Source organism: Citrus sinensis, chromosome 3 (assembly GCF_022201045.2).
Source record: "Citrus sinensis cultivar Valencia sweet orange chromosome 3, DVS_A1.0, whole genome shotgun sequence".
Taxonomy (NCBI): domain Eukaryota; kingdom Viridiplantae; phylum Streptophyta; class Magnoliopsida; order Sapindales; family Rutaceae; genus Citrus; species Citrus sinensis.
Window position 1 is genome coordinate 24,775,663 of NC_068558.1, and position 12,372 is coordinate 24,788,034.

The 12,372-nt window shown below is 42.1% G+C and overlaps 1 protein-coding gene across 1 annotated transcript; it reads left to right on the forward strand.

Moving 5' to 3' along the window:
• Positions 1-4,352: 4,352 nt before the first annotated feature.
• LOC127901496 (21 kDa seed protein-like) lies at positions 4,353-5,272 on the forward strand. Its single transcript, XM_052438944.1, has one exon. It carries the CDS (start codon positions 4,420-4,422, stop codon positions 5,089-5,091), a length of 672 nt encoding a protein of 223 aa, XP_052294904.1. The 5' UTR covers positions 4,353-4,419; the 3' UTR covers positions 5,092-5,272.
• Positions 5,273-12,372: the final 7,100 nt, after the last annotated feature.

A 12,372-nucleotide genomic window follows, 5' to 3' on the forward strand; every position in this document is an offset into this window, starting at 1 on the left:
GATAACCGAAGAAATCATCATGCAACACTTCTGCTTTTGGACCACAGGCAGCGAGGAAAACATGGACTTAGAACTTTTTGGCCCTTCATATTTTAGGATTATTATATCCTTTACTAAAAAAACAACTAAATTACATAAAAAAATTATAATAAAAATTTATGAGATTAAATAAATATTTATAATTATTAGATAAATCATAACAATCATGCACTAATCTTAGTTTTTTTTAGCTTTAAAAATCGTTTACCACCTATCCTTTAATGATAATATATAATTAGAATTTATTTTCATCAAGATCGTACACAGAGTATATGGGTTAAGATTCTCTTACGATCTAAAATCATAGTATATACCTATGACATTTCTTTTATTCAAAACAACCATTAGGTAGAAGGGTTAAGTGGGATCACTCACCTATAAATTAATTAAAAAATAAAAAACTAGCAAAAGCAACAACATAACAAAAGGAGTCAAATTTAAGAAACAACCTAAGGCCAAATCCTAACAATAGAAGACCAAGAGAAGCAGATCACTAAGCTCAACAAATTATGACATTTTCTTAAATGGAAAAAAGTAAAAAAAAAGAGCATAATGATTATTTAGTAATTGAGAAATTCTAAAATGCATGACAAGCATCATGTGAGCCAAGAAGGTCATTGCTCATGGTGCATTGCTCTTTGTATATTTATTCTACTGCCCAATTTTGAGGCTATTGCAAGTAGATGGCCAAAATTATTTTATTTGTAAAAAACCCCTATATTTTTGTTTTGTTTGGTTGCCGTTTGGCCAGTTGGGGGCATTATTGACATTTTACAATGTTATTAGAGACTTGCTATTTTATTGCCTTTAGCACAATAACTTATCAATTTGAATGGGTCAAGTTCCTTTTTCTCTCGTTTTATTTCTTCTCTCTCTTTGATTTTCTCTCTCCTAAGTTTAGGTTCTTTCCCTTTGTCTAGACACCAAAACTCTCTGAATGGCTGATGTTCTGAACTGCACCGGTGAAGATGGCTGCTCCAGCTACCTCGGCCAACTTCATGGGGATGAAGCTGCAGTTGCTTGTGGAAGCATCGAAGGCTATTGACGCTATTCAGTTCTACAAGACAGCATTTGGTGCTGTGGAGATCAGTCGCATTATGGAAACTAAACGAAAGGCTGAAAAGGAGCTCAACTCGAGATTATCGGCTCCACATTTCTTGTCTCTAACTTTTCCAATGATTCTGCTGCAGCTAAGAATATGGGAATCAGATGCGTCCTCTGGTAGGAGATTGATGACGTTGAGGCTGTCCTCACCAAGGTTGTGAGTGCTACAGTTGTTGTTGAGGGTAAGCTTGCTGAAGGCGACGGCGCGTGTTGTAGTGGGCGGCTGGGCGCGTGGGAAAGGTCGAGGATCCTTGTGGTTTCACATGGCTCATTTGCTCTCTGGTCAAGAAGTGCGCTGACGTGGAAGCTTTTGAGTGGCTTGATATGTTCTTTAGATATTGATCTACGACCACATAACTCTCTTTTCCCGTTCATCTTTAAGGCTTTGGGCTAGGCGATGTATAGTTATAGGCTTGATGATGTTGCTGAATGTTGATGAATGTTTATCATGATAAAGATTGTTTTTGATTAATTTTGAAGAAATCGACTAGACTTAAAAAAAAAATTGAATGGGTGATGATGGGATTGGTTGGAGTTGCTATTTCTTCAAATTTTTTATTTTTTTAGGATTTTAAGGAAATATATTAATAATTTAAAGAGGATAAAATAATTATTTTAGTTACTTGGGACATTGGAAATATTTGGAAATGATTGTGATTTTTGCGCCAAGAATCTCACTGGCACCAGGGATAATATTGTTTTTTCAAAGTCAACTACCAGTCAAGAGAAAATTTAACTAATAGTAGAGGATTTTTTACAAATAAAATGATTTTGGCCATCTACTTGCAACAGCCTCAAACCTCAGGAGAGATTTTTAAAAATTACCCATTTACTAATTGCCACCCTTATACTATCATAATTGGTTGAAAACATACCCTAAATAAGGAGTGAATAGAAAGGAGCAATCCTCCAATAATATCCAAGATGTCTGTCATATAATAACTAAAACATTTGAACAATGCAGTGACATAAGGGCGATGGCAAAATATATTACTGTTCACACTATAGCACACCAAAATGACACTGTTCACGTACAGTATTTTCGTTTTTGTGGCCTTGATGTCACTGTAGTGTTCAAAAAATCATTTTTTCTTTCTAGATACTTAAGTTGCAAGACGTTTCCAATTAAAATGATATAAGGACTGAAGAAGTGTAAAGTCAAAGATGTCAAAAAAATGCTCAAGTGAGACATTTTGGAATAAGTAATAACAAAGCCACAAAACTTGTGCAAGTATCCTAATACAAATCAAATTAGCACCTTCAATAATGCTGTGATTACGTATTTGTGATACTAAGTAGAGACACTCGCTGATGTGTAATCAATTATATATGATATTAAATGATTTGGTCATTAATTATTAACAAAAAATTTTCAATTCGAAACTCAAATTCGGGATTATGTATAAGAGGAGTTTACAATATTATAATTGGACCTTTTCAACGCTGTAAATGAGTATAAGATTTATAAAAACAGTGAAAAAGATAGTTTACAATAATGTAAATTTGTTCTAGATTTTAATTCTAAACCTCAAACTAACCCTAATTATTAATATGTGGTTTTCATAGCCCTGTTAATTGATGAAACATAAAATATCACATCAGCGAGGATCACAAAAAAGGCATATAATAGTACTCTTCGATGATTAGTGCTCAAAGCATGCATCCTCTTACAAAATATAGTATTTTTCCTTGTTATTAATAGTTCAATTGGCGGAGTATATTTATCAATTAGTGGACGATTAAGTCACGAGTTACTTATTGCCGATTGGATAAGTAACCACCAACTCTGGATAAGTAACCACCAACTCTGGCGAGATTAAGTCACGAGTTACTTATTTTTATTATCTCTGTTTGTCAATTTTCTTTGCATATTCTGTGTATTTACAAGTTGTGATGTCTATGGTTTTGTTATTTCGCACGTTGAAGTGCTGATGCATACTGCATACATATATTCGAATGTGGACCATTATACAAACTAATAATTCTCTGAAGTCGCTCTCATCCAAATGAATTGGAGTATCAGATACAAATAATTGTAATAAGATACGCATGATGAATACTTTGTATAAGATACAATAATTTGGTAGTTGAATTTACACACTGAGTTGAGTTGTGATCTATCTTCTCATAATTTTTGTGTTATGTACATATTTATAATTTGTACCTTTAAGTTTTAATTACTTTTATGGTACATTTACTAATTGATCATCAGAGTAGATTTGAATTAAAATGGATTAGAATAGGAATGATAAATAAGAATAAAAATAAATTATTTACTTCAATTATAGGAATCAGAAATGAAATGAGTTTATTCTCATTTATGTGTTTAACTTATTAAAATACCCTTAGTTTATCATTGCCATTATTTTATTATTTATTATAATAATTTTCATTATTATTATTAAAAATTATTGCTAATAATAATAACCATAATAATTATAATAATAATAACAATAATATAATTTTCTCTCTCTCCTTTTGTTTTTCGCTATTTTTTTCTGTCTTTTGGCATTTTTTTGGCTTTTTCTCCTCTTCTTGTCGTTTATTCTTATTCTGTTTCTTCTTTGCCTCTTTTTCTTCGTTACTTCTTCTTCTTCTCATTTTTTAATTTCTGTTTTCATTTTTTATTTTTCTCTTCTTTATTTCTTCCTCTTCTCTGTCTATTTCAACTTCAAATGAACAAATTAAAAACGCCGTCAGAGCTGCATGACGACCGAGAAAGCGATTAAGATGGTACTGCTCGATCACATTGGCGACTGCTGTTCTGATTTGTGCTGAAGCAATTTTGATTGCCGGAACAAAATAAATTATAAGTTTCGGGTTGCCGTGACTTTTAATTATTTTTTGTATTTTATATTTTTAATATTTAAATGAAAGATAAAGTTAAAATAATGAAATTTGGATGGGTACTTTAGGAAATTTCGGCAATGAAAGTCTGATTTAAGAATTAGATTCCATCCAAATCATATTCTCAATTTGATGCGGGTCAGATAGAAGGCTGAATCACACATGAATGCAAGTTCGACACCAAAAATTAATTTGAATAAATAAACGAAATAAAAATATCGTTATCATGCATGAGTTTGAGATAAATGTTAAGAAATTGACAATTTGAATAAAGAAAATAAGAAAAAAGAGACTCAATCAAGCATGCGCTTTGCTTGGAGCTACTTGAAAGACCTTGCACCTAAGCTACTCTAGCTCTCTATAAATTCTAACTCTTCTTCACCGAATGCAACACGCATCAAACAGATATATAGCTTTGAAAACAACAAAATGAAGATTTCATTAGCAACAACACTCCCTTTCCTTATCCTTGCCTTGGCCTCAAACTCTTTGTTGGTCTTGGGCACCTCATCAGTTCCTGAACCTCTCCTTGATGTCCACGGCAACAAGGTCGAATCCACCATTAAGTACTACATAGTCTCAGCCATCTGGGGAGCTGGCGGTGGTGGAGTTAGCCTACACGGTGGCAGAAACGGATATTGTCCGCTGGACGTTATCCAGTTACCTTCTGATATGCAAAATGGAATCGAATTAACACTGTCACCGTATAACAATTCTACAATTGTCCGAGAATCCACTGATCTCAACTTGAGATTCTCAGTGTTGCTATCTGGACGTGACTATTGTAACGAACAACCGTTGTGGAAAGTTGATAATTATGACGCGGCATCAGGCAAATGGTTTATAACAACCGGGGGACTTGATGGTCACCCTGGAGCTGAAACTTTGCTAAATTGGTTTAAGCTTGAGAAAATTGGAAATTTTCCAGGTATATACAAAATCGTTCATTGTCCATCCGTTTGCGAGTCTTGTGTCAAACTCTGCCACAACGTTGGCCGTTCGTTTGAGGATGGCGTTCGACGTCTGGTTCTGGTTCGTGATGATGAGCCGGCATTTCCTGTTGTGTTAATTCCCGCTACAGAAAGATCAACGTCTGTGTAATCAATGTACCCTAACCAGCTAGCGGTATTATTATTCTAAATAACGGACCAGGCTAGCTGCTCTTTAATCTCTAGGATTAAAATTATGAATAAGTACCCTGTGATCCTTTCGGGGTTAATAAATTCTACTGTTGGTGTATACCTTATGAAAATCGAAATCAAGTGTTCTTTGTTTTGATTCACTGCTTCTTTTTTCTTTTCTTCTTTTTGGAATTCTGTTTCTTGCCATTAATGGTGATCATTAATTAGAGGTTAAAGCCACGTCTTGATACTGATCATCGCAAGCTTGAATAAGAGTGGAAAATGCAAAAAGTCAGGTGATTGATTATTTTGCCGACTAATGTTTTAATGGATAAGCACCGACAAACTCTGTGGCAAAGATTAAATCACGAGTTTCTTATTGTTACATATGCGTGTGTGTACAGTGGCGAAGCTGGCATATTTTTTTGGGTGGACTATATTTTTTTAAAAAATGAAATTTATTTCTTAAAAAATTTGTTTTATACAAACGAAATTAAGCACACTACATAACCAAAAATCTAACCATAAAACTACAAAAAATATAATGTAAATAAGAAAAAAATTATCAAATATTAAATTTGTTTGTTTTTATTTTTTATAAATATTAATAAAATAAATTTATAAATTATAATTTTTTTAAAAAAAAGCTAACCCAGGCCGCACCTTTAGCTTCGCCCCTGTGTGTGTATGTATGTATGTATGCATTTTATGTTAATAAATTTATCTTGTTTCTTGAGGTTTACTTTAAAAAAAAACTGCGCACAAAAGTATTAATAATTTGAAAGGGCGCGATTCCTCAAATTATGAGGGAAAACAAATTATTAATTAGCACAAAAATAAAAAATTGTGTGTGTGTGTGTGTGTGTACGCATATGTACAAGCGTTTACACGGCTAAGCTTTCAACTTCAATTTATTTTGAATTTTTTGCTTTATAGTTTCTTCAATCTTCAATTTAATCTCAGTTATTGATTAAGAAAAATTGATCATCAATGAATATAAAAATTATTTCACTCAGCTTTTACCAATCAACCATTGTTTTTAAAATTATTAAGAAGATAAAAAAAAATTTCATCAATCCACCTTTTTTTTCCTTATTTTTGGAATAAAATGGAATAAGTTGAGGACTACAATTGTTTGAGACATATTTTAAAGATCATTGTTTGGGAGGGATACTGTTTGGGATAAATGCGTCGAAGGGACCAGGAATGACGAGCAGATATCTGATGGCGGAGTTCTGCGAACCGGTGTGTTCCGTTAAAGCCTGGTGCGTGGAAGAACAGGAGCAGAAATATCCTGCTCGTCCACGATGTTGTCGTCCGCGAGGCCAATTTACTATAAGAGGCATAAGGCCATTCCGGCTAGAGATCGAGAGGCGAGGAGACCCAGTCGACGGCAGTTGGCAAGACGTGCTTTCCAGCACGAGAATCTAGGCACAACAGCCACGCTTTCCCCAGAACCGCGACGTAACACGCAAGATCTCACAGAACCATGACAGCCACACTTTCCCCAGAACCGTGGCGTAACACGCAAGGTCTCACAGAGCCATGGCAGCCACGCTTTCCCCTGAATCGTGGCGTAACACGCAAGGTCTCAGAGAGCCATGGCAGCCACGCTTTCCCCTGAACTGTGGCGTAACACGCTAGATCCCATGTTTTGCCCATAACGCAGCAGTTGGAGTCCCATACCGTCTCGAAAAGAGCGGAAGACTGAGATTCCGAGGAAGCCTATAAAAAGGTAGCCAACGAAGGTAAAAGGGTTGGCATTCTGGAGATTAGAGGAGGAAAAACCTAAAAAGAAGAGAAAACCACAAAAAACGCCATAAGACCTGTGGCAAGCTTTTCCCGAACCTTCATATCTGACTTGAGCGTCGGAGGGTTTGCGCCGGGAAAACAACCGGCGTACTCTGACTTATCTGTGTACGCAGGGACCTCTGGAGAAGAAGCCTGGCGAGGAGACCTCCTGGTCGTGACGAAGTTGATCGAGCAGAGATCCTGATCGTAGAACGAGGAGAACCGGAATCTCGTATCAACATTTTGGCGCCGTCTGTGGGGACCCAGAGCAAAAAGCTTCTGTCGATAGCAAGAAGAGGGGTGGAGTAAGCGAAAGGCAATGGAGATAGGAGGAAGTAGCGCACAAGGGGGTGACATGAGGCTTAACGATTCCGTGACGCTGAGGGAGGTAATCAGCGAAGCACGGGAAAAAGTCATGTTCGACCGGATGGAACGAATGGAAAAACAGATGGAAACCTTGACAACCATCCTGCATGAGCTGCGGAACGAGCGAAGGGTAACCCAAGAGGGAAGGGTGAAAGGCGGTGGAGCGGCACCAGGTACCGATAGTGCGGAGAGAAGTCAAACCGCTGGGAGATTTGGTGGTGAGAGAGGTAACGTACCTCTGCGGGGAGAATTTCATAGAGAAAGAGAGCAGTCCCCGGTAAGACAGACTTGTGACGGGGGCGACGGGGCGGTGAATGCAGAGGAAACAGAACTGAGGCAACACTTGCATGATGTAGAGCGAGAGCGGGATCAAGCTGCAGCACGTGACCCTGGTCGCGCAGGACAGCTGGAGGAGGAAGTGCGAAGGCTAGCGCAAATAATTGACGACATGCAAGGGAGGAACAGAGCCCCTGGTTGGAGGATAATGCTGGACGGGGAATCACCGTTCGCAGCAGAGATCATGAGGGCAGTTATTCCGAGAGATTTCCGCCTCCCCGACCTCAGATACTCGGGAAGAACTGACCCGCTGATGCACATAGAGCGCTTCAACGACATAACGGGGGTACAGGGATTATCTCCATCCCAAAGGTGCAGGGTGTTCCCACTATCCCTTGAGGGACGTGCGCGAGAATGGTACAGGAAACTTCCTCGGGGCAGCATAAAAACCTTCGAGCAGATGTGCCAGGAATTCGCAGAGCAGTTTAGTGGGGCAATGTCACCGGAAGATGACATGATGGAGCTGAAGAGCATGAAACAGGGGGAGCAAGAGACCCTTCGGGAATTCATCAAGAGGTTTCATCGGGCTGTCCTCGACTTGGGAGCCTTCAACCACCCTCAGGCGTTAAGGGGACTGAAAGAAGGGGTGAAGATAGGAAGGCTGTGGTACAATTTGAGAAGCCCAGCTATTCAAACGTATGCAGCCGCATACGAACAGGCTAAAAGAGACATCGAGATTGAGGAGGAGAAGGCTGCACGGATCAAGACAGACCAGTTGGAAGGGTTAGGGAGGAAAGAGAAGAAAGCATTACCAACCAATGGGCCAATCAGGAGGAGGGACCACCAGATCTCCGGTAGTGGAGCAGGAGGTAGGGTAATTGCTTACCAGCCTCATCAGAGGCCGCCACAGTATCAGCGCAGCAGGGCGCCACCTCCTCGTTCCCCAGCTAGGGAGCCTTGGAGAAGACATGATTCGGCATCCGGTGATCTTCATCAACATTCCCACGGTAGCAGGACGAGCAGACCAGAAGCACTCCCACCGCCCCCAACTCACAGTGGGACAAACAGAGAAAGAGCAGTGCATCTGGTCGACCAGAACCAGGACTATGGGCGGTACACTCCCTTAAAGATGCCCCTGGATGAGGTGTACGAGGCCATAAAGGATCGAGGGCTGCTGCACCTCCCTACACCAATAACAAAGCTACCCAACAGGAGGGATAGAGGACGTTATTGTAAGTTCCATGGCACCCATGGCCATACCACAGCAGAGTGTAGAGATCTCAAGACCCAGGTCGAAGATTTGGTGAGAAATCGGTACCTGGACGAGTTTATGGATGGGACTTTCCCGATGGTGGCCACAACAGATGAAGGGGAGCAGAGTGATGGAATCTTGAGACGCGAGCCGCCCGCAGTAAGGGTGATAGCTGGGGGCCCAACGTTGGCCGGAGATTCGAACAGATCGAGAAAAAATTATGCCAGATACGCCATGACCAGTAAAGAGATACTCTTCAACACCCCAGCAGCCAAACGAGCAAGGGTCAGGCAAGTGCCAATCATGTGGACGGATGAGGATGAGGAAGGGATTCTATACCCCCACGAGGATGCTTTAGTCATCAAGGCTACGGTCGCTACCAAGAAGTTTGACCGGATACTGGTTGATACGGGGAGCTCAGTTGATGTGCTATTTAAGTCAACTTTGGAAGAGATGGGAATAGCCGACCGGAAGTTGGAATACACCAACACCTCCTTGAAGGGGTTCGGAGGAGGGAAGCTGGTCCCTCTGGGCGTGGTCGAACTGCCTATCACAATTGGGAGCCCCCCGACAGAAAGAACAATGATACTGGATTTCGTCGTAGTGGATGAGGAAGGTCCTTACCAGATGATCCTAGGTCGGCCATTTTTAAGGATGAGCAAAGCGGTATTGTCCAACCATTATCTGGCTCTGAAGTACCGGGTGAATGGGGTAGTCGGAGTGGTACGAGGAGACCAGAGGATCGCAAGAAGCTGCTACTCCTCGGCAGCAAGGGAGGCGATGCAGATAACATCCCTCGATACCCGAGTGGAAAACAAGACTGGCAGACAAGAACCCGTAGAGGATCTGGAAACAGTAAGCATGGGACCAGAGAACCCGGGAAAGACGATCAGAATCGGGTCGAGACTTGAGGGAGAGCAAAAGCAGGAGTTGGTGAAATGCTTACAGGCTCATGCTGACGTGTTTGCCTGGACACATGAGGACATGCCAGGGATTGACCCAGAGGTAGCATGTCATAGGCTGGCAATAAAGAAAGGTGCTCGGGCAGTAAGGCAGAAGAGGAGGTGCTTCAACCAGGAGAGGTATGAGGCTGTAAATGATGAGGTGGAGAAGCTTCTGAGAGCAGGGTTCATTCGGGAAGTCAATTACCCAGAGTGGATATCAAATGTGGTGTTGGTAAAGAAGGCAAACGGCAAGTGGAGGATGTGTGTGGATTTCACAGACCTCAATAAGGCGTGCCCAAAAGACAGCTTCCCTTTACCAAAGATCGATCAGCTAGTAGATTCAACGGCTGGACATGGTCTGCTTAGCTTCATGGACGCATTTTCGGGATACAACCAGATCCCCATGTACGAGCCGGATGAGGAGAGCACGGCTTTCATCACTAACCAATGTCTGTTCTATTACAGGGTGATGCCATTCGGTCTCAAGAATGCTGGGGCCACCTATCAAAGGCTGGTGAATAAAGTCTTTAAGCCCTTGATCGGGAAAACCATGGAGGTGTACGTGGACGACATGATCACCAAGTCCAAAATCCCGAAGGAACATGTCAGACATCTCGAGGAGACGTTCGAGCTTTTGAGGAAGTATAAGATGAAGCTCAACCCGGAGAAGTGTGCTTTTGGGGTCGAGTCAGGGAAATTCCTGGGATTTATGGTGAGCCATAGGGGGATTGAAGCAAATCCCGAGAAGATCCAGGCGATTGTGCAAATGACGTCTCCTCGAAACCTGAAGGAGATGCAGAGCCTCACGGGGAGGTTGGCGGCGTTGAGCAGATTCATATCCAAGGCTACAGATAAGTGTCAGCCATTCTTTCAAGTGATAAGAAGGGGAAAGAAAACGGAATGGACCCCAGAATGCGAGGAAGCCTTCCAGAACTTGAAGCATTACTTGCAGCAAGCTCCGCTACTGTCCACACCGAGGGATAGGGACAAGTTGAATCTGTATTTGGCGGTATCTGATCGGGCCGCCAGTTCCGTTCTGGTGAGAGAGGAAGAAGGAATTCAGTATCCGATATACTACACCAGCAAGGCTCTGCTCGACGCTGAGACCAGATACCCAACGTTGGAGAAATGGGCACTGGCCCTTGTGGTTGCTGCTCGGAAGTTGAGGCCGTACTTTCAAGCATTCCCGGTCTCGGTAATAACCAACCAGCCATTGCGTCAAATTCTGCACAAGCCAGATGCCTCTGGTCGGCTCGTTAAGTGGACTGTAGAGCTGAGCGAATTCGACATAGATTATAAACCCCGCGCGGCGATAAAGGCCCAGGCAATGGCCGATTTCGTAGCTGAGTTCGCGGAGCCCGAAGTATGCTTGGATCAGCAAGATGCAGATATAGGCAACGACGAAACTCAAGTATGGCAGATATCTGTGGATGGGTCATCAGGAGAGCGGGGTTCAGGAGCAGGGATTGTCCTGGAAGGCCCAGAGGGGGAGGAGATCTCTTATGCTGTAAAGTTGGAATTTGCAGCCACAAATAACCAGGCAGAATATGAAGCCTTGATAGCAGGTCTGGAATTGGCTAGGGCCGTGAAAGCAGACAGAGTTAAGATCAGAACTGATTCCCAGCTGGTTGTGAATCATGTCAGTAAAAGATTCCAACCAAGAGAAGAGAAGATGGAACAGTACCTAAGGATAGTCAGGCAGATGATGGGGAAGTTCGAAGCAGTAGAGGTGATACAAATCCCCAGGGAGCAGAATAGTCGAGCAGACATTTTGGCTAGGATGGCAGCCGTAGCCGACCCAAAAATGCCAAAGTCGGTCCCCCTAGAAGTGAAGTCTCGCCCAAGTATCGAGCAAAATTTGGGGGTGTTGCGGATAGAACAAAAAGGCTCGTGGAGGGACCCGATAGTTTCATACCTTAGAGACGGGGTCTTACCACCAGATAAGCTACGAGCTCGGAAGATTAGAGCTCAGGCCTCGAGATACACGATGATCGATGGGGTACTGTATCGGCGAGGATATACATTACCGTTCCTTCGGTGTTTGGACGATGACGACGCAGATTACGTGCTGAGGGAAGTACATGAAGGAATTTGCGGAAATCATTCTGGCGGGAGGTCCCTGGCCCACAAAATTCTAAGGCAGGGATATTTCTGGCCGACGATGCACCAGGATGCGCAAAGGAAGACCAGGAGCTGTGCAAGCTGCCAGAGTTTTGCAAATTTCTCTAACCAACCACCAGAGAAGCTCACCTCCATGGCCTCCCCTTGGCCATTCGCTCAATGGGGAATTGATCTGATCGGCCCATTGCCAAAGGGACGAGGAGCAGCAACACATGCAATAGTTGCTATAGATTACTTCACGAAGTGGATAGAGGTAGAAGCCCTTAGCAGGATCACAGAGAAGAAAACAACAGACTTCGTGTGGAGAAACCTGGTCTGTCGATACGGGATCCCATATGCCTTGGTAACGGATAATGGCAGGCAGTTCGATAATCACAGCTTCAGGGATTTCTGCCAGAACCTCGGGATAGAGCTGAAGTATTGCTCGCCTGCTCACCCTCAATCGAATGGACAAGTAGAAGCAGCCAACAAGACAGTCAAGAGGCTTTTGAAAACCAGGCTCGGAGCAAAA